We start from the raw sequence: 23,025 nt of genomic DNA, 5'->3' as shown, positions 1-23,025 counted from the left end.
TCATGAGTGGGCCAGAGAGTTGCCTATGAGTACAGAGAGTGGAAAAAGGTCAGAGGAGGATCCATAAGCATGATCCAGAGGCCAAAAGGGAAATGAAGGGCCCTTCCAACACCATCAGTCTCTTTTATGAGACAGGGAGTGGTTCCCTGATTGAATATACAATCAGGGCGGATTTTCGTGTGCTTGAGGCTTTCTGGAGGCTTCCCAGTTTTCCACATGCAGTTTAATCTCCATGTAGCCATTATAGCGTTTCCTCCTTCCTGCTCTTGGATGAGACAGATGTGCATTAAGGGAAACCAAGTGTACTAGATTGATGGGTAAGGGGGCAGAATTACAATGCAGGTCTGGGAGAAATGCCACTTGACTATTCCTACCTAATCAGCTTGCCTACTTCCTCCCTATCAGGAGGAGGTTCATACACAACCTGACTGTAGTCCCCCACTTTTTACGTGCTTGGGGTAAAGAAATGTACTGCATTACCTTGGAAGCACACTTATTCAGAAGGGAACCACTGCAATCTCTCTCTGACAATTCAGAACTCTGCCTTTTGTTTTTCAAATAACAGACTTTCCCAGATTTAATAATTTCCCAGGACATGCCATTCACAGTGACATTGTACTCTCTCCTTTTATGGTGTGTGACTTAACCTGCCCTATCATATCCCAGGGCTGAAAGTGTTTTCAATCATGAAACACTTCTCTAAACCACTAGTTTCTAAACTTGAAGGTTCATCTGAATCACCAATTGCTGGGCCTCTCCCCCTATTTCTGATTCATTAGGCCTGAGGCAAGGCCCGAGAATTTGTATTTCTGCAGTCAAATGCTCTACCACCAAGAATTTGTATTTCTAACAAGGTGATGCTACTCTGCCATTCCGGGGACAACGTTTGGAGTCCTGCAGATTAATTACTCTGCTTTTCCTCTCAAGACATCAGTCATAACACTTTTGAGGAAGGAAACATTCTACACGAAAGAGATTCAGGAGGCCAGTGCTGTGGCGTAGCGGATAAAGCCTGTGGTGCCAGCATCCCTTATGGGCATTGGTTCGAGTCCCAGCTGCTCCACTTCTGATCCAGCTCTCTGCTATGGCCTGGGAAAGCAGTAGAAGATGGTCCAAGTCCCTGGGACACTGCACCCACATGAGAGAAGAAGTTCCTGGTTCCTGGCTTTGGATCGGCGCAGCTCCGGCCATTGCAGCCATCTGGGGAGTGAACCAGCAGATGGAAGACCTCTCTCTCTATCTGCCTCTCCTCTCTCTGTGTAACTCTGGCTTTCAAATAAATAAATAAATCTTTAAAAAAGAGAGAAAGAGAGAGAGAGAGACTCAGAATACAGATGTTGGATACAAAAGATGAGCATGAAAGGAAGCATATAGGAATACCTACATCATAACTTTGCAAGATGATATATGACAAGAGAATATCCTTTGGACTCACTGAATCTGGATCTCAGGGGAATCAGGCCTGGGAACACACACTAATAATCAAGGACACTCCTGATGCTCTTGGCTCAGGAACCACATTTTGAGTTTTTCTGGATATATTCACAAATAACCATCACACACCAAAGTGAAGGCTCACCATCTTAAGTTATCTTCTTGATGTATTGAGCAGGACCTTCTTCATGACTTCAAAACCTCTCTTTTACTCTCTGAGCCTCCGTTTTTTCACCTACCAAATCCAAGTCCACAATGTAGCATGTTCTAATTCTCCTCTAGGCTCTGTCATCAAGTTACCTCTTTGTCTTCTCCCCACAAAATTAATTGCTACAACAAGGCCTTAGTACTGCAGATTTTACAATGAATGAGTGAATTCAGGGTGCACATCTGTATTTATGCTTGTAGTAGGCATAAGAGAAAAATCTCCATCTGGTGAAAAAGGAAAGTGAAACTTGTAGCTAGAAGGGCAGCTCCACATTATTTATTTAAAAAAATACAGGGCACGACTATCTCCATCACCTTCCGTCATGTACCTCTAAGCTGCTCCCTCTCAGTTTAGCATTTATACTGCCCAGGGTGCAATCAACGTTTTACTGAAAAAGATGGCTATCAGATGCAACAGAACACAAGTGTTTTTTTTTAAAGATTTGTTTATTTATTTGAAAGCCAGAGTTACACAGAGAGAGAAGGAGAGGCAGAGAGAGAGCGAGCGAGCGAGAGGTCTTCCATCCACTGGTTCACTCCCCAATTGGCTGCAACAGCTGCCTCTTCTGGGTCTCCCACATGGGTGCACAGGCCCAAGGACTTGGACCATCTTGTACTGCTTTCCCAGGCCATAGCAGAGAGCTGGATGGGAAGTGGAGCAGCTGGAACTCGAACCAGTGACCATATGAGACGTTGGCACTGAGGCAGCAGCTTTATCCACTATGCCACAGCACCGGCCCCAGAACACAAGTTTTTGTTTAAACCCATCTTCACCTGACAAATTGATGCTTTCCTTTAAATTGTATTATGCACAATTACTGAGGTTGCAAATCTACCATGGATGTACAACAACCTTTTCAGTTTTGTTAATGGTGATGCTGGAAGGAGAAAAAAGTGTTGAATGACACAATCAAGATCCAAAGACTTTTGATAATGAACAAACTTAAACACATGCAAAGTGCATCCAAGATGGCTCCCCACCAATGTAACATGGGTCCAAAGGATCTGAAAAGTCTCACATGGAGCAGACTTAAAGGTAGGGGGTCAGGCACCCGACAGCTAACTTCCAATACTCTAAGATGAGTGAACTACACCATGCATGTCTTCAGAGCAATGTCCTAGGACAACTGAATAGAAGCATCAGGGACAAAGATTGGTGCCCAGTGCAAGTAACGTGACACTTCAAAGGGCTGAGTGACTCTTCTGGACAACTGTTTGAGGAAGGAGGTAAGGTACTGCTTCTGAGGCTCAACGTCTCTGGCCATATTAAGCTGATTGTGTCACCTCACTGGCCCTTGGTGAAAGTTGGCCCACCTACCATTTCACTTGAGAAATTTTAAGCTATAGTGGAGAAAGCAGCTTGTACTTCCTGTAACTCCTGTGATTATTTAAGGATGCAAACCCCTAGAAAAACAGAAGTAAGATAATACTTCAGGTTGCAAGAAGGTACAAAAAGCATAATCCTTTTTATAGGAAATTAATGGGTACAGTCTGGGTGGCTATACAGTCATTCCTTAGTAGGCATGGGGGATTGGTTCCAGAACTCCCCTGCAAATACCAAAATCCACTGGTGCCCAAGTCCCTAATGTAAAATGGCACAATATTTGCATATAACCTATGCACAATCTCTTGTATATTTTTAAATTTTTATTTATTTGAGTGGGAAAGAAAGAAGAAAAGGGTGGGGAGAGAGGAAATATTCCCATCCACTTGTTCACTTCCCAGATGCTTGCAAGGGCTGGAGTTTGGCCAGAGCCAGAGCCAAAGCCAGGAGCCAGAAACACAATCCACGTCTCCAACATAGGTGACAGGAACAGTTACTTGAACCATCACCACTGCCCCCCAGGGTGAGCATTAGTCGGGAGGCAAAGTCAGGTATCAACCCCAAACACTCTTTCCTGGGACTTAGGTTCCTTAACTATTGTCTTAACTGCTAGGTGCAATGTCCATCACCTCCCTTATATTTTAAATCACCTCTAATTACTGATAATACCTAATGCACAGTAAATGCTATGTAAATAGTTGTTATACCGTATTGTTCAGGGAATAGTGACCCCAAAAACCTGTACGTGTTCAGCACAGATCTACCTGTACATGTTCAGCACAGATCTAACTTTTTTCCAAATATTTTTTATCCAGTTAGTTGAATCCACAGACTTGGAACACAAGGATATCAAAAGCTGTCTACATCCAAATGCTAACAATTTTAATTGCTGGTATTCTAATTGGTTTTTATAAATGTAAAGTGATGAAAGTATTAAGGACAGAGATTGTGACATCCATTTATATGTATTCCTTATTTTATCTGTCAACCTGGGCTGCTATATCAAAGAACCATAGACAATTTTCTCACAGTGGATGCTAGAAATCCCAGGGAAAGATCTAGCAGTCAGGTTCTGATGAGGGGCCTCTTCCCGTCTTGCAGACTTCTCACTGTATACCCACATGGTGGAGATTTCATTCTGTCTCTCCCACCTCCCTCCCTCTTCTAAGATCACACTCTTATAGGATTAGGACCTTACCCTTATGACCTCACTTTTAACCACCTTCTAAAGATCCTATGTCCAGATATAGTCACATTGTGAGTTAGGGTTTCAACATGAACTTGAGAGGGCCATAATTCAGTCCATACACTCACCATGAACACGAGAAGTGTGTAGTTCATTAAGACAGCAAATTCTGTTCAGTGAAAGACCCAAACACGTGGTCCAATGCTATAAGTCACTGATAGGTATTAGTTACTCTAGTTTATGTTCAATAGGAAGCCACCACTTGCAGTGCCATCATCCCCCATGGGCGCGTTATATCCCAGCTGCTCCACTGCCAATCCACCTCTCTGTTATGGTCTGGGAAAGCAGAATAAAATGGCCAAAGTCCTTGGGCCCCTGCACCTGTGTGGGAGACCTGAAGGAAGTCTTGGCTCCTGGCTTCAGATCGGCGCAGCTCTGGCCGTTGCAGCCATCTGGGGAGTCAATCAGCGGATGGAAGACCTCTCTCTGCCTCTCTGTAACTCTGCCTTTCAAATAAATAATCTTTTTCTTAAAAAAAAAAAAAAAGAAAATGTAATGTGCTTGGTACAGCACATGTTTGCAAGTGCCTCCTGCCAACTTTCCATCTAACCTTATCCTCATGTTCCCCCTTCCATTAAGTAGAAAACCACTTTCCAGCAGGCAAAGGAACGCAGTTTGGATTTCAGCCCTTATTCACTTTGAGTAGATCTCTTCAAACCCTACATTTCTGTCTTCATCTCTGTGTTATGAGTTATGTTCCCTTTTCTAAGGTTTTCGAATTCTTTGATTCCAATTCTAGGGAGAAAAATACCTAGTATCCCTAAATTAGGAACTCCTGGACCTGGACAAAGAATATTTCTCACATGAATAACCTGCAAAAAATGGCCTTACATCAACCATTTTGTTTGGTTGAAAAGGGCACCCTATGTACCTTTAATTTCTTAGAAGACTATAGAGAATAAACCACAACAGTTTCAAATAATGCTTATAGTTAGAATTTTAATTCTTACATTAGAAATGAACATAAAATCATGAGAAGCTGTAAAACCATGCAACTTCCTGAAAATTATGAAGTAATGGAAGCATCTTTATAGAAGGTTAAAACTGGCTCATCCTACAGGGGTGCAGATGAATGGTGAGAATGACAGCACGTGCCATCTGGAATTTATATAATAAATGGAAAGTTTAAAAACGAACTTAAGGAAACAAGGGACAATTGTGACCTCTTTGCAAGGGAACATAGGTGATAAGAAATCAGAATGTGCCTAAAATCTCTACAAACACATAAGTTTACAAAAGAGAAGCCCAAAACCAAGACTCTTGGACAATGTTGAAATTTGCTCTTGGGAGGCGATCTTCATTTTATGATGTTTGAACAGACTCTTTCTCCTGTTGGATAGCTAGGGAGAAAAAGAAAAAAAAAATCATTGAGAGTATTCTTCTAATATTAAAGTTCAGTTTCTTCCAAAAGAATTCTTTGGTAAGTTATTAAAGTCTGTCAAATGTGCTTTAAAATTGAGAATGCAAAGGCATGTTGAATGCATAATGACCATATGAACACTAGCCAGAATTCACATCAACTGTATGTATCCCCCATCAACTTTTCCACTCCCTCATTTCAGAGGTAGGTTTACGCATTGCCCATTTTCCATATATTATTCTAGAACTGAGAAACACATGAAACATTTTCTTCAGATTTATCTGCCCTTACACTATTAGCAGTATGTATATTTTCAGAACATTTTTAGTAATTTTGGAACTCCAAAAGCGGACATGACAAAAAAATGTCCCTGAGTTTTTTAGGGATATAATCACAAACTCAAACTGTCAGATAAACTAATATTTCTTTAAAGTCCAAGATTCCAAGATTGGTTTTAATGGTTTTCTTTGCAATTTTATAACAAGAAGCTAGTTTTTTATTCCCCCATTACTACTAGTGCCTGCCATGTGAGAGCCTTTTATTTAACCCAAATAAGACAATGATTTAATAGTCTTAACTGTTCCATTAAAGATAATAATTCTCTAACTATTGCTGACTTTGTGGGAACATTTACTAGAAGACAGTTTTATTTACTGAATCTATTAACTCACACTATTGTTTGTCTCCACTAGAAAACCCCATGACTTACTTTCCTTCGAGGGAAGAGTATTTTTTTCTTCAGTATTCGTTTTCTTCAGTTTTGACTTGTCAAACTTCTCCACTTCTGATAAGTCTGGCTTGTCACTCATCTTGGCTAAAAGACTGAAAGAAATGTAAACCTTAGTTGGTAGAAATATTATCAGATTAAAAAGTTAACCCAATAATTCTCACACTTATTGTATATTTTACCTTCTGGTCTCAATAGGAAAACAGCATGATATGTTTAAAAAGTCATATTTTTATGAGAACAGTTTCAATTGTACATCAGTAGGCCATTTCTCAAAGGCAGCCAATGCTACTGCATCAGGTTCCTACCAAGACACCAGAAACCCAGAGCCAATATGTCTGACTCTTAAAATCAGAGTCTGCAAAGGTAAAATGGTGGTGATAGGAGCCCAGGGGCAGACAGCCATAGACGGAAAAAGGAAGAGTGGGTTAACCAGGGAGTGAGTTTGCTAGCAGGAGACACGCTATTTGAGCATCTTCACTTTCCATTCAATTACTCTGCTTGGGGATTTGGGTGGAGGTGGGGCTGGCATGGGGGCAGCACACAAAGAAGCGTGGCATAGTTGGACTCATTTCTTGCCACGCTAAATGCCCAAAGACAGTAGCCTAAGGGGCTGCAGTGAGAGAGGGAGAGTATTTACCCTGATCCTAAGTGATGGCACGTCTCCTACTAGCTGCTTGTGGCACACATTTGTTTGTAAACGCTGCAGGAAGGGCCAGCTGTTGGGCTCAGCCCCAGGACCCCAAAGAATGCAGTCAACCGAGCAGAGCCGAGTCCTAGCTCGGCAGGTTTTCTCTGGAACGGGCGAGCAGGGCGATGAGGAGGCTCGGAGAAGCGCGGCCGGGGACCAGGAAGCGCCGGGCCCGGAGGGAACAGACAATGGGAGGCGGCAGGCGCCGGCAGGCAGCGCTCGCGCGCGCGTGCCCGGCCCCACCCTGGCCGGGGCGCAGCCGTCCCGTCGCGGGCCCAGAACCGAAGGCGGACGCCCCCAGGCAGCCGGAGAGCCCCAAGCGCTTCCCTGCGCTCGAGATTCCCCCACGACCCTGGGCGGCCGCGAGCCGGAACCCAGTCTCCAGCAGAGGAAGCCGGAACCAGCTGAACAATAGGCCAGTCTGTGGGGAGCGGCTGGGCTCCGGCTTCCTGCAACCGCGACCGCCGATGCGCGCCCCCCAGCCCGCCCGCCGCGCGGGGAAGCCAGGGCCCGGCCCCGGCCCCAGCGCTGCCGGGAGGCCCCACGCGCCTCCCCGTCCTCAGGGCCCCGCCGCCCGCTTCGGGGCTCCCCCGCCGAGGGCCCGACCCCGCGAGGGCGCGGCATCGCCCAAGGCGGCGCCACGGGAAGACAAAGGCGCCAGCCGCCCGGAGGCGCCGCCCGCGACACGCCACCCCCAACCTCGGCCCCGCCGGCCTGGAAGGTGCGACCCCTCCCGCGCTCCCAACTCCGGGCCGGCGCCCTCCCGATCCCCTTCCCATCTGGCTACGGCGGGGCCGCCCGGCCTCACCTGGACGCAAGAAGGGACAAAAGCGGCCTTCTGGGCGTGCACCGCGGCTCACTCAGGACCAGGCTGGGTTCCCGCCTGCAACCCTTTGCTTATAAAGCCCGCGGCAGGCCCCGCCCCAGCCTTCTCTGATTGGCCGAGGGCTCCCAGACTCTCTTCCCTGCCCCACCCTCCGCTATATTTTTTTAAGATTTATTTATTTCTTTATTTGAAAGAGTTACAGAGAGAGGAAGTGGGGGGAAAGACACACACACACACACACACACACACACACAGATTTTCCACCTGCTGGTTCACTCCCCAAATGACCACAAGCCAGGAGCCAGGAACTCTATTTCCCAAGTGGGTGGCAGGGGCCATCTTGCTGCTTTCCCAGGAGCGTTAAGCAGGGAGCTGCATCCGCAGTCGGACAAGCAGCACTGGGACTGGCGGGCTCCCTACTCTTTGCTTTAGCCTTGTGAGGCTTGAGTTCACTCTCTCAACCCCTGCTACAGGGGCTTGGTGATGACATAGTCAACACCATCCCCCCACACCCAGTCCCTGTCTTTTCTGATTTCCGGGGGTAACAAGGCCTCTGTGATAAGTAGAACACATGGTGCTCAGTTATCATCGAACGTCTGGAACTCAGAGATGCAAGCTGATTGAACTGTGCTCAGACTCTGGGCTTTTTCTAGGCTGTGCAGCACAGGTAAGCCGTGATGACTGAACGGGGGGTTGGAAGCCACAGTCAGTGTTGTTCTGTGCTTGGCAGGTCATGGAGTCAGGGTGCTCATGGAGAAGACGGGTGATTCAGAGTCATCCACTCCCACAGCTATGCATTTCTGTGACAGTGGTGCTCTCCTAGTAAAAGTCACTTTTTTTTTTTACTTTCTTGGGCCCTGGACATAATAGCAGACAGACCCTAGCACTTTGCTCTCTCAATAGGAGACTGGATAAACACATATTTGTAGATCAAAATAACAAAGCCACAATTGAACACAATTTTTCAACAGTCTGGAGACAAAAGTAGGGATTTAGCAGTTACTTGAAAGAACTAAATGTTCAAGGTCATTTTCTGGAGATTTTCCCAGAATCTTAGAGCCATTATGGTAAAATGCAGGTAGTACTGTGTCTTTAGCTTGCACTCCATGGTCTCCTGTTAGTTGACATGTGGTGGCATAGATGTACATTTCCATGCACAACATAAGGCATCATTTGAAACAGTGTTCCTGGCCTGAGACTGCACTCCTCAGGCCCTCTACCTACATCAGTCTGGTGTCAAGAGGGAGCCCCAGATGGCCATCCTTCTCCCCACCCCACCCCCTCTCTCTGCCTGTCCTATTCCTCACTCACTCTACCCTAGCTGAGGTCTCCCTGCTGTTCCTCAAACAATGCACTGTCACTGTTGTCTTTGGACCTTTGCGATGTCTGTTCCATCTTTCAGGAAAAGTCTTCCCCAGATACCCAGATTGAATACTCTCCCCCCCCCCTTGTAAGTTGCCTTTATTTCACTATTTCTGATTTTTCTCTTCCAATTCTGTCTTGAACACATTCCAATCCTGGATCCACCTCTGCTTCTCTGAAATTATTTTTGCCAGGGTCATGAATGACTTTCAGATTGTTCAATCTAATGATCAATTCTGAATCCCTCATCTTATTTTAACTATCAGCAGCATTGGGCACAGATGGTGAGTTCTCATTGGTTCACTTTCTTCACGTGGCTCCTAGAACACCCCATTCTCGTGTTTCCTTCAACTTCACTGGCTACTACCCAGTTTCCTTTACTAGCTCTTCTGTTTCTTGACCTTTTACAATAGTAGTGCCCCAGAACTCAGTCCCTGTTCTAGCGATTTCTAGCCACATTCCCTTGATGATGATCTTCAGTCCAATGGCTATTTAAAAAAGAATTGGGGGCCGGTGTGGGGAGCAACTCGGACTAGACTAAGTTACTGGAATTAAGACTTATTCTATGCATCTGCTCTCCCACAATATGGCGCTGGGAGAGGAGTAAACAGCTTCTATGCAGCTGCCTCTCGCCAATTTGATTGACTGAGCTGCAGGAGCTGATCTTGCTCCTGATTGCAGGAGAGCAGCGTGCTCGGCATGTGGTTAGCAGAGTTGGGATTGGTGGAAGAGGACTATAAAGGAGGAGAAAGACAACATGCACCAGGGACACCTGAGGGACATCTGAGCAGCCCCCGAGAGAGCCGGCCGGCGGTGTGCCACTCCCCCGCGGAAGTGGGGAAAGTGGCAGGGGGAACCGCCCTTCCACGGAGGTGGAAGGACGGTAGCTAACCCGGGAAGAACCAGCAGCAAACCCGGGGAGGGCAGAGCAGACAAAAGAACAACGCAGGGTCCTGTGTCGTTCCTCCACGAAGAGGGGGAGCGACAGGCCGGCACTGTGGTATAGCAGGTAAAGTCGCTGCCTGCAGTGCAGTCATCCCATATGAGCACCAGTTCGAGTCCCAGCTGCTCCACTTCTGACCCAGCTCTCTGCTGTGGCCTGAGAAAGCAGCAGAAGATGGCCCAAGTCCTTGGGTACCTGCACCCACGTGGGAGATCCAGAAGAAACTCCTGGCTCCTGACTTCAGATCGGCGCAGCTCTGGCCGTTGCGGCCATTTGGGGAGTGAACCAGGAGATGGAAGACAGACTCTCTCTCTCTCTCTCTCTCTCTTTCCTTCTCCTTCTCCTCTCTGTGTAACTATAATCTTTCCAATAAATACATTATTTTTTTAATTCTTGGGTTGACAACTTTCTAATTCACATTTGCAGGCCAGATCTATATCCTAAATTTAAATCTGATATGGACAAGTGTGTACTCAGAACCTCCACTCGGATGTCTAATAGGCATTTCAAACTCAGAACGTCACAGCTTGAGCTCTTAATGTTTTCTACAAAATCTATTTCTTCTACACTGCAGCTTTCCCTGCCTTGATTGATGGCAAGTCCATCTGCTCAGGCCAAAAACCTTGACGTCACCTGCAATACCTTCCTTTCTCTAACTCTACATATCCAATCCATCAGGAAATCATTTTGGCTCCACCTCAAAATGCATCCAAAATCCAACCACTTCTCAACAGCCCCGGTGGTATGAATAAGGTCTAATCCACCATTATTTGTCATCTGGATAACTGCAACAGTCTTTGGCTTTCCATGCCTGAAATACTCTCATGGGCTTTTTAGCCAGATCCGAATGTCTTAAGGGCTGATTCTGAGGCCAGAGTGCTGTTTAGGACATCTGCCATTCTATGAGTCTGGGTATATCCCGCTTCCCATGTTGGATCATTCTCTCCTTTTTAATTCTATCAGATAGTATTAACAGACACTAGTCTTGTTTATGTGATCCCTTTGACACTTAATCCTATTATTATGATCAATTATGAACTGAAACTGATCACTTTGATGAGTGATTTTCTTCAAGGAAAATCAAGAAGAAGAAGTGAAATAAAATAGTTATTTATTATAACTTTCAGTGTGTAATGACGAATAACAATCATCCTAAATCCTTTGAAATTGGCCTACAACAATGAAGACAGTGAGAAATACTAATACATTTGTAATATTATATCAATAATATTGGCAGGGCCAGCGCTGTGGCGCAGGGGGTTAACACCCTGGCCTGATGCACCGGCATCCAATATGGGCACCAGTTCTAGTCCTGGCTGCCCTTCTTCCCATCCAGCTCCCTGCTATGGCCTGGGAAAGCATTAGAAGATGGCCCAAGTCCTTGGGCCCCTGCACCCCATGTGGGAGACCCGGAGGAAGCTCCTGGCTCCTAGCTTCAGATTGGCGCAGCTCCAGCCGTCCCAGCCATCTGGGAAGTGAACCAGTGGATGGAAGACCTCTCTCTGTGTCTCTACCTTGCTCTGTAACTCTCTTTTAAAAAAATAATATTGGCTAGAATTGTGAACAGTATTGATTTTGAATTAAGCTTTAGGCCACAAATGTTAACAGGAATAGAGAAATTAAGATAAGATAGGACTGATGAAAGGTGATAAACAGAAAATGAGGCTTGCTTGGTTTGCATAGTATGGCAAGAGTTGAGACCAGGAGGAGGTACCCGGATCCTGGTTTCGGATCAGCGCAGTGCCGGCCATAGCGGCCATTAGGGGAGTGAACCAACGGAAGGAAGACCTTTCTCTCTGTCTCTCTCTCTCACTGTCTATAACTCTACTTGTCAAATAAAAAAACTCATGAATATTACCAATATTGTCTTATTGACTGAGAGCTTGGATCAGATAGCATCTATAGTTCTTTCCTCCTAATACTGGAAAGTGTGATGAGTTCTGAATTGTACAGTTAACAATTGTGCAAGATGTAATTGGGGCAAATGATAGAAATTTGCCTTTGAGCTTTCGTGGTGACTTAGGACTCAGAATTCATTTTATATGATGGGATTCCCCTGCTGCTTATTTCCCGTGATTTGACGTTGTAGTTTCCTGATGGTTGACAGGAAAGGATACAATTCTGTACTAGAAAAATGAAGCTGTAGGAAGTCTAGGAGATTGGCCCACATTGTATTCAGCAGGTTGCGGTGAGTATTTTGTTTGGTAGACACTGAAGGGATGAACTTGTTTGTTGTTACAAGTCCTAAATTATTACTCTACAAAATTCATAAGTTTTTGTTCTTGCTAATTTGGAGAAGCTAGAAATGTGAAAACTAAAGAAAATTGTGAGGGCCAGCATTGTGGCACAGTGGCTTAAGCCGCCACCTGTGATGCTGGCATGCTATATCATAGTGCCAGTTAGAGTCCTGGCTGCTCCACTTCCCATCCAGCTTCCTGCTAATGTGGCTGGGAAGGCATCAGATGATGGCTCAAGTAAATGGGTCCCTGCCCATTATGTGGGAGATCCAGATGGAGTTCTTGGCTCCTGCTTCTACTTGGCCCAGCTCTGGCTGGTGTAGCCATTTGAGGAGTGAACCAGTGGGTAGAAGATTCTCATTCTCCTCTCCTCTCCTCTCCTCTCCTCTCCTCTCCTCTCCTCTCCTCTCCGCTCCGCTCCTCTCCCCTCCTCTCCTCTCCTCTCCTCTCCCCTCCTCTCCCCTCCTCTCCCCGCCCTCCTTCCCTCCCTCCCTGTCTTTCTCCCTCTGCCTTTCACATAGGGAGGTAGGGAGGTAGATACATAGATATTTTTAAAAATAATATTGTGGATGTGAGCAAATAGCACACTTATAAAAGCTAGAGTTCCTCTGAGTGAGCCCATAAGCATAGATTGAACTGCATATAAAGCATCAGGTGGGGTCTTGTGTATCATCTAGACATGTAACTGACATGAAAGTTCTCACCATATTTTTACTAATATTATATTGACAGTCTACTCCTAGAATAGCTTTGGTGTAGCAAACTAATAGGAAGAACAGAAAAGAAAATACAAGCATAAGCCTTTTGTCACAAGATATGAAAAATACTTGTATAAATTGAGAGAACAAGAAAGAAATCATTGATGGCTGGCGCCACAGCTCACTAGGCTAATCCTCCACCTGCGGCGCCAGCACCCCGGGTTCTAGTCCCGGCCTGGGTGCCGGTCCTGTCCCAGTTGCTCCTCTTCCAGTCCAGCTCTCTGCTGTGGCCCGGGAGTGCAGTGGAGGATGGCCCAGGTCCTTGGGCCCTGCACCCACATGGGAGACGAAGAGGAAGCGCCTGGCTCCTGGCTTCGGATCGGCGCAGCACACCGGCTGCAACGCGCCGGCCATGGCAGCCACTTGTGGGGTGAACCAACGGAAAAAGGAAGACCTTTCTCTCTGTCTCTATCTCCCTTACTGTCTAACTCTGCCCGTCAAAGAAAAAAAAAAAGAAATCATTGCTAAAAATAGGGAATAAATTTTTGAAAAGTAGAAATGTAAAAGAAATATTCTTTTTTTAAAGAATTATTTCATTTATTTGAAAGAGAGTTACAGAGAGAGAGGTACAGCCAGAGAGAGAGAGGTCTTCCATTCTGCTGGTTCACTCCTCAAATGACCACAATGGCCAGATCTGAGCTGATCCTAAGCCAGGACCCAGGAGCTTCCTCCAGGCCCCCCACGTGGGTGCAGGGGCCCAAGGACTTGGGCCATCTTCTACCGCTTTCCCAGGCCATAGCAGACAGCTGGATCAGAAGAGGAGCAGCTGGGACTCGAACCAGCGCCCATATGGGAGGCCGGCACAGCAGGCTGGGGCTTTAACCCACTGTGCCACAGCACCGGTCCCAGAAATATTCTTGTATCTCAACAGATCAAAGAGCTAGAACAAAAGATTAAACTATAAACACAAGAGAGGAAACATTTGGATGACATAGAGCGAACAATCAAAAAATTTTGTTTCATCTAAAATTAGAATCAGCACCGTTTCTTGCTCTGTTTTATCTTCCTCTATGGAATGGGACTCTCCTTCAGTGAAAGAAGTGCTTATTTGGCCTGGCATTAACCTCCAAGCTCTATTGATGTGCTTTGTTTCAATTTTTTAATCCAGGAGCCAAATAGGTCAATCACAGTGTTACACATTCATGTCGATTTTATAAAATCAATTAAAGATGACTTTATACCATAATTTCATGTTGGTGCAAATCAGGAAGCTTTAGAATCTCCTGAGAATAAGAAGTATTTTTGTTTGCCTTTGTTTCAAGAAAATTTAATTTGAAATGTTATCATCTAAAGATGCAAGTGGTAAAGCCATAGTTACAGTAATAAAATACATGTTGATGAATTATTTAAGCTGAGGGAGAGACCCGTGTAAGTCCCAGTTTCATGGAAAAAGGAAGCATACTGACAGTTATGGAAGGCGAAAGGTAAGAGATGTTTGTGAAATGCCAGCATTGTATCAAGCACTGCACTGAACTCAGCACTTTCCATATTCAATCTCATTTTTCATCAACCCTGAAAAATATGTTTTAATATTAACATACTCATGAAAGAATAATGTGGGTCCATTATTTATGAAAAATATTATACTTCTTCAGCTACTGCTTCCAATCATTGACTACCTCAGGCTTGAGTTCAGATATAAAATTTCTATTGCTTGACTTCTAAACCTATGGGACTTCCTGTGAATTTGTCATTTTACTCTTCTGTGAGAAGTATATTGAAACTACATTTTTTACCTTTGTGACTGCTTGACTATTGCTAGTCTCAGTACAATGGTAAACAGGGTTGTTTTTTTTTTTTTTTTGGAGAAGATACATACTATGCCTGTTTCTACACTTGCATATACATGATAGCACAATAAGAGGTTAACAAAGTAACTAATAAAAAATGGAACAATTATAACAATATACTGCGACAATAATTATGTGATTGTGTTCTTATCGCTTCAAAGAGTCAAGACATATATTTATATTTTTAGACTGCACTTGATCATTGGTAACTGAAACCATGGAAAGCAAAACCACAGACAAGGCGAGACTATTGTGCCTTGCTTCATGCCATTATGGTATTCACTTTTATAGTTACAAGTTTGGCTTTTATTCTGGAATTTGGCTATTGGTGATATGTCCAGCCTTGTTCTTTGAAGCCAGTGATAATCACTGGGTCATCTTACTTAGTGACCCCTAAACAGACATATAAATACCCACAAGTGAAACAGGATTGGACTGAAACACTCAGGCCCCACCCTACACGACCATGTCTCCATCTTCCCATCCAGCTACATTTCCAATTCCAACTTCACCATGTGACCATGTATCCATTTGCCCACCTGCAACTACAAGGCCACCCTACCCAACTCCCAGCCAATCAGGAGCAAGAATCTCCTAAACTCTAATCACAAGTAACTCCCTTCAGTGCCATTAGCAGGTTTTTCCAACCTGCACATATGCCCAGAATCGCCCACAACAATTGATATATGACTTTCATGGGGAGGTGGTAGTGAGAAATACTGCCCATTTTTGAGCATGCCATGTGCAAAAGGAGTAGCAGTGCCTGCACAGAACACTGAGCCAAGTACAAACTGTAGTGGTGTTTGCCCAGGGGGACAAATCAGAGAGTAAGAGGACACAACCAAACCTCCTGGACCCTTCAAATACTCCTGTTCAGCTCACTTCTTACTGCACTCAGCCTATTGGAATAGATACACAGCTAAATATGAGCAGATGCCAGATGTCCCAGGAAGTCTCAAGAACTTTCCATATCATAAAATCTCAGAAACTACAAGGTTGGCAAATGTCCCAGAAAAGGTAGCTGTACAGTCCAGTCATCTCATTACCTTAGTTATCTTTAGGCTTAGTACAATATCATTAGAACTCTGCTGTTTGGGCTGTGACCTGCCTCCCAAATCCCCATGACAGATCCAAAAGGATCCTATAAGGAAAGAAAATATGTGGCATCTCTATTCCAGGAAAATCCCACCTTATTCTCAGAACTCTCCTTCCCATTCCTGCCCCATCATTATAAGATAAACATAAAAGAAAAACCTCATCAGACTCCTGGGTCATATATGCTCTTTCCCCTGAACCTGCCTGCTCACCTACTTTTGGGAGTGCACTTTTGCTTACAATAAACTTGGCTTGCTTGCTCAATTAACACTTAACCCTGATACATCCTAGAATTCTTTCTTGTGGCAGCATCAAGAACCTGGACTCACTTTCTGATAACAGCTTTAATGGTGAGCCAGTGAGGAAGGGAGGGGAGGGGTACAGGGTGTTAATAGGTAAGTGATGATCTCTCCCATTCCTCACATTGGAGACACTACTCTGCTGTGCATTTTAACCTATGTACCTCCTTGACAGGCAAGAATCTTGCTCTTGATTGGGTACCATGGATCCTCCATTCTTGGGGTGATGAGAGGTTCCCTCTATATCACTAGATTCAAATGGTTCCCAATTACAATCTGGCAGTTGTCTTAGAAGAGCTGGTGGGGTTTACAATCCATTCCTTGTAGGAGGCCAACTCATTAAGCTTACTTTCATCTTCCCTCTATGGCACTACCAAATTCAGCATCTTCTTTTGCCAGCATCAATACTTTCTAACTGTCCTCCCTTGGAGACAGGGTCCTAATCTCTGTTTACTTTTCTGCCACTTGTCCTACCAACTCCATTGCAATGAACTCTACACTTGCTGTATCTAGCATTTTGGGACTCAATGACTTGTTCAAAATGCAAACCTTACCTTTGGGTCTGCTTGATGACCACCTCCTGAAATGTCACCCTACTGATTCCTGCATGTCCCACTGGGGCACAACCCTCAGACCCACCTGGTCTGAATGTAAATTGGAGGTCATATTCCAAATTATCCTTCTGAGAGTTCACTTTTAGATGTCAGGGATTGATGCCTTCCTTGGTGACCCTGTCACCCATTACTGTCCTGAGAGGTCTGGGGACATGAGGAAGATGGGATCAAATGACAAGTTGTGAGGTATTCATGCTGGCATTCCAAATTTATTAATTGGACATCATGCCTCGAGGTCTTTCAGGATGACAAGCACCAAGGTTCTCCCAAGATGTGGTAATGGGGACTGATGCAAATCAGGACCAGCACTCTTCTCAGGATGCTAAGGAGCTTGCCCCTCTCAGAGACTTCACTGGGAAGCCCAACTGAGGATTATTTCTACCCCAGATGAGGAAAGCAGTCAAAGTTTTAATCATCCACTGTCTCTTTATAAGGCAGTGCCATTCTCCAGGAAGATTCTAATATGGGAAATTTCTCTTCAGTCCCCAAAAACTCCCTACTAAGTTGCATTTTGGCTAATTAGGAGTCTTCTGGCCCTGATAATCTTAAAGAAATTTAATGTTTTTTCAAGATATTCTCTTGTAATCTCTGTAGTCCTTGTTAGGTTTTGAGTGCTTAGAAAACAAAGTCTTAAGAATTAACAATGTGCTTATTCATCAGTTCAATAAGAATTTGTTCTCTTCATAACAGGACACAGTTGGAAACACTGGCATATCGAAAAATATAGACAGAATGCCTAGTTTCAAGGTCTAGCAGTTTTAATATAAATAAATATAATTTAATATAAATAAATAAGATTGTCACTTCTTTGTCCTAAAACCTCAAAAGATTAAATACCGTAGTTAAAAAAAAAAAAAAAAAAAAAAAAAAAAAAAAAAAAAAAAACTTCGCCTTTGTTAGGTGTCCTAACTTTGAGAGTTTTTTAAATCTGAGAACTGGCCTAGGAAACAAAGATTGCATGTTGTGTTAAGATAATTCTTGAGGCTGGAGTTGTGGAATAATATGCTAAGTCTTGGCCTGTTGTGCTGGTTAACATCCCATATTGGCTCTGGTTAGTGTCGTAGCTGCTTCTCTTCCGATCCAGTTCTTTGCTAATGGCCTGGGAAAACAGTGGAAGATGGCCAAAGTGGTTGGACCCCTGCACCCGCATGGGACACCTGGAAGAAGCTTCTGGCTCCTGGTTTCGGATCCGCCCAGCTCCAGCCATTGCAGCCATGTTGGGAGTGAATCAGTGAATGGAAGACTTCTCTTTTCTCTCTTTACCTCTGCCTTTCTGTAATTCTGACTTTCAAATAAATAAATAAGTCTTTAAAAAACAAATTAGAGAAAAGAACTGAATAGTACTCCGTAGTGTATATGTACCATAATTTCTTTTATCCAGTCAACAGTTGATGGACATCAGGTCAATTCCATATCTTAGCTATTGTGAAATGTGCTGCAATAAACATAGTGCTACAGATAACACTTTTTTATGCTGATTTCTTTTGGTTTGAGTAAATTCCCAGGAGTGGGATAGCTGGGTCATATGGTAGGTCTATATTCAGATTTCTGAGGGGTTTCCATACTGTCTTCCATAGTGGCTGTACCAGTTTACATTCCCACCAACAGTGGACCAGGGTATATTTTTCTTTCTTTTTTCTTTTAAGATTTATTTATTTATTTGAAAGTCAGAGTTACACAGAGAGAGAAGGAGAGGCAGAGAGAGAAAGAGGTCTTCCATCTGCTGGTTCACTCCCCAGTTGGCCGCAATGGCTGGAGCTGCCCCGATCCAAAGCCAGGAGCCAGGAGCTTCCTCCAGGTCTCCCACATGGGTGCAGAGGCCCAAGGACTTATGCCATCTTCTACTGCTTTCCCAGGCCATAGGAGAGAGCTGGATCAGAAGTGGAGCAGCCGGGACTCAAACCGGTGCCCATATGGGATGCTGGCACTGCAGGCAGCAACTTTACCTGCTATGCCACAGTGCTGGCCCTGGGAACATTTCTCTTAGAGATCATTGTTGCTAATTAAGTCCAGGATATAAGCAAGTTCTGAACAAGCCCATGGAATTTTCCTACATATTTTTAGGCTCTCAGTTTTTCCTTCCAACAACTTAACCTTCTGAATGGGTTTTTTGAAGTTTCTGAAAGCTCCTGCTAACCAAACTTCACCAGGTCACTTCAAACAAAGGGAGACAGTGGACAAGAAAATAATGAAAGGTTATTTCTAATAGCATCATTGGATCAGCTTAGAAATTCCTTCCTGAAGCAACAGAGCTTAAGAAATTATAGTAGGAATTAATTCCAAAGCAGGCTATGGTCAGAGTTAAGTGATAATGAAAAGATACAACTTGTATAAATGATCCACATTCCCACAGCATTTTTAGATTAAAAACTGCTTACAGTGGAAGAGGTAGGATAAAGTTACTGTGTAGGCTAGCTAAGAGAGTAGGAATTATGTTCCTAGACTTGAATATTTCACTCTGGAATGTTCAGGAATGTCATGTTTTTAAAAGTGTCATTAAATACTACATATGTTGTGAAGTGTGTGGAAGGAACACAACCAGCACTTTTACAAAGCTCTTTCTTTACAGAGTACTCTGTGTAGTAGGTTCAATATATTTCTCCACGAAGACTCATAACAGCTATTGAAGTTAGGTCTTGTACTTCATTAAAGTCTTAGAGTTAATGTCTTTTTTTAAAAAATATATTTATTTATTTATCTGAAAGGCAGAGTTACAAAGATGCAGAGGTGGAGACAGAGACAGAGATAGAGACAGAGACAGAGATGGAGAGGTCTTCCATCTGCTGTCCTACTCCCCAAATGGCAACAATGGCCGCAGAAGGCAGGAGCCAGGAGCCTCCTCCGGGGTCTCCCATGCTGGTGCAGGGGCCCAAGGGCTTAGGCCATCCTTGACTGCTTTCCCAGGCCACTGCAGAGAGCTGGATGGGAAGTGGAACAGCCAGGATTCGAACAGGAGCACATATGAGATGCCAGCACTGCAGGCAGAGGCTTCCCTTGCTACTCCACAGTGCTAATCGCTAGTTTATGTCTTTCAAATCTGTTTTACACACTTCAGCCTTGCTCCAAAATTCATTGTCAGTGTTATTAGATGCAAGCTGTTTATGAAAATGCAGGACAAATGCAGTTTTTCTATAAGGGCAGTTTAGGTATATGCCTTGTACATACTTTTCTTTTTTTAACTTTTATTTAATAAATATAAATTTCCAAAGTACAACTTTTGGATTATAGTGGCTCCCCCCCCATAACCTTCCTCCCCTCCCCACAACCATCCCATCTCCCACTTCCTCTCCCATTCCATTATCCATCAAGATTCATTTTCAATTATCTTTATACACAGAAGATCAATTTAGTATTTACTAAGTATAGATTTCAACAGACTGCACCCACAAAGACACACAAAGTATAGAGTACTATTATAGTAGTAGTTTTACTGTTAATTCACATAGTACAACACATTAAGGACAGAGATCCTATATGGGGAGTAAGTACACAGTGACTCCCATTGTTTATTTAACAAATGATACTCTTATTTATAAAGACAATATTCATCTGAGGCTCTTGTCATGAGCTGCCAGGGCTATGGAAGCGTCTTGAGTTCACCAATCTTATTTAGACAAGGCCATAGTCAAAGTGGAAGTTCTCTCCTCCCTTCAGAGAAAGGTACCTCCTTCTTTGATGGCCTGTTCTTTCCGCTGGAATCTTGGAGATCTTTCATTTAGGTCTTTTTTTTGCCCCAGTGTCTTGGCTTTCCATGCCTGAAATACTCTCATGGGCTCTTCAGCCAGATCCAAATATCTTAAGGGCTGATTCTGAGGCCAGAGTGCTATTTAGGACATCTGCCATTCTATGAGTCTGGGTGTATCCTGCTTCCCGTGTTGGATCATTCTCTCCTTTTTAATTCTATCAGATAGTATTAGCAGACACTAGTCTTGTTTATGTGATCCCTTTGACACTTAATCCTATTATTATGATCAATTATGAACTGAAACTGATCACTTTGACTAGTGAGACGCCATTGGTACATGCCATCTTGATGAGATTGAGTTGGAATCCCTTGGCATGTTTCTAACTCTATGATTGGGGTAAGTCAGCTTGAGCATGTCCCGAATTGCACATCTCCTCCCTCTCTTATTCCCACTCTCATATTTAACAGGGAACTCTTTTCAATTAAATTTAAACACCTAAGAATAATGATGTGTTAATTATAGAGTTCAACCAATGGTGTTAAGTAGAACAAAAAAATACTAAAAGGAATAAAATAATAAATTGTACCTCAACAGTCAGGACAAAGGGTGATCAAGTCATTGTTTCTCATAGTGTCCATTTCACTTCAACAGGTTTCCTTTTAGGTGCTCAGTTAGTTGTCACAGATCAGGGAGAACATATGATGTTTGTCCCTTTGGGACTGGCTTATTTCACTCAGCATGATGTGTTCCAGATTCCTCCATTTTGTTGTAAATGACTGGATTTCTTTTTTTTTTACTGCTGTATAGTATTCTATAGAGTACAGATCCCATAATTTCTTTATCCAGTCTTCTGTTGATTGGCATTTGGGTTGATTCCAGGTCTTAGCTATTGCGAATTGAGCTGCAATAAACATTGAGGTGCAGACAGCTCTTTTATTTGCCAATTTAATTTCCTTTGGGTAAATTCCAAGGAGTGGGATGGCTGGGTTGTATGGTAGGGCTATATACAGGTTTCTGAGGAATCTCCAAACTGACTTCCATAGTGGCTTTACCAGTTTGCATTCCCACCAACAGTGGATTAGTGTCCCTTTTCCCCCACATCCTCCCCAGCATCTGTTAGTTAATTTCTGTATGTGAGCCATTCTAACCGGGGTGAGGTGAAACCTCATTGTGGTTTTGATTTGAATTTCCCTGATTGCTAGTGATCCTGAACGTTTTTTCATGCGTCTGCTGGCCATTTGGATTTCCTCTTTTGAAAAAATCTATTTAGGTCCTTGGCCCATCTCTTAAGTTTTGTTGTTGTGGAGCTTCTTGATCTCTTTGTAGATTCTGGTTATTAATCCTTTATCTGTTGCATAGTTTGCAAATATTTTTCCCATTCTGTTGGTTGCATCTTCACTTTCCTGACTGTTTGTTTTGCAGTACAGAAACTTCTCAATTTGATGTCATCCCATTGTTAATTTTGGCTTTGACTGCCTGTGCCTCCGGGGTCTTTTCCAATAAGTCTTGCCTGTGCCTATATCTTTCAGGGTTTCTCTGATGTTCTCTAATAATTTGATGGGTCATAGATTTAGATCTTTAATCCATGTTGAGTGGATTTTTGTGTAAGGTGTAAGGTAGGGGTCCTGCTTCATGCTTCTTGCACGTGGAAATCCAGTTTTCCCAGCACCATTTATTGAATAGACTGTCCTTGCTCTAGGAATTGGTTTTAGATCCTTGATCAGATATAAGTTGGCTGTAGATGTTTGGGTTGATTTCTGGTATTTCAATTCTGTTCCATTGGTCTATCCATGTGTTTCTGTACCAGTACCATGCTGTTTTGATTATAACTGCCCTGTAGTATGTCCTGAAATCTGGTATTGTGATGCCTCTGGCTTTGTTTTTGTTGTACAAGATTGCTTTAGCTATTCGAGGTCTCCTGTGTCTCCATATGAATTTCAGCATCACATTTTCCAGATCTGAGAAGAATGTCTTTGGTATTTTGATTGGTATTGCATTGAATCTATAAATTGCTTTTGGGAGAATGGACATTTTGATGATATTGATTCTCTCAATTCTTGAGCATGGAAGATTTTTCCATTTTTTGGTATCCTCTTCTATTTCTTGGACTTGGGCCATCTTCCACTGCTTTCCCAAGCCACAGCAGAGAGCTGGATTGGAAGAGAAGCAGCCAGGACTAGAACCGGCATCCATATGGGGCGCTTGTACCGGAGGCAGTGGCTTTACCTGCTATGCCACAGCGCCGGCCCCTCTATATTACTTTTTTTAAGTAAAAGGCTTCCCCCACCTCCCTCCAGTGCCCATCAATTTTGCTTGCTATTTTCTTTCTGTTTTTTTTTTTTTAAGATTTTATTTATTTATTTGAGAGGTAGAGTTACAGACAATGAGAGGGAGAGACAAAGAAAAAGTTCTTCCTTCCATTGGAT

The 23,025-nt window shown here is 43.6% G+C and overlaps 2 protein-coding genes across 2 annotated transcripts in view; one reads left to right on the top strand and one right to left on the bottom strand.

Moving 5' to 3' along the window:
* Positions 1-5,130: 5,130 nt before the first annotated feature.
* On the bottom strand, positions 5,131-7,862 carry TMSB15A (thymosin beta 15A). Its single transcript, XM_070066456.2, has 3 exons — positions 7,798-7,862; positions 6,281-6,393; positions 5,131-5,551 (listed from the first exon to the last, which is right to left on the bottom strand). Exons 2-3 carry the CDS (start codon positions 6,378-6,380, stop codon positions 5,514-5,516), a joined length of 138 nt encoding a protein of 45 aa, XP_069922557.1. The 5' UTR covers positions 6,381-6,393; positions 7,798-7,862; the 3' UTR covers positions 5,131-5,513.
* A 133-nt stretch (positions 7,863-7,995) lies between these two features.
* LOC100339773 (nuclear RNA export factor 2) overlaps positions 7,996-23,025 on the top strand; it is a 32,004-nt gene continuing 16,974 nt past the window's right edge. Inside the window, exon 1 of the mRNA XM_089324516.1 lies at positions 7,996-8,482. The gene's annotated coding sequence lies outside the window, so the exon portion shown is untranslated. The remainder of the gene's footprint in view (positions 8,483-23,025) is intronic.

Source organism: Oryctolagus cuniculus, chromosome X (assembly GCF_051225735.1).
Source record: "Oryctolagus cuniculus isolate XC-2025 breed Fujian yellow rabbit chromosome X, ASM5122573v1, whole genome shotgun sequence".
Classification (NCBI taxonomy): domain Eukaryota; kingdom Metazoa; phylum Chordata; class Mammalia; order Lagomorpha; family Leporidae; genus Oryctolagus; species Oryctolagus cuniculus.
Note: the sequence above shows the minus strand (reverse complement) of the source record. Positions and strands in the feature narration are given on the sequence as shown.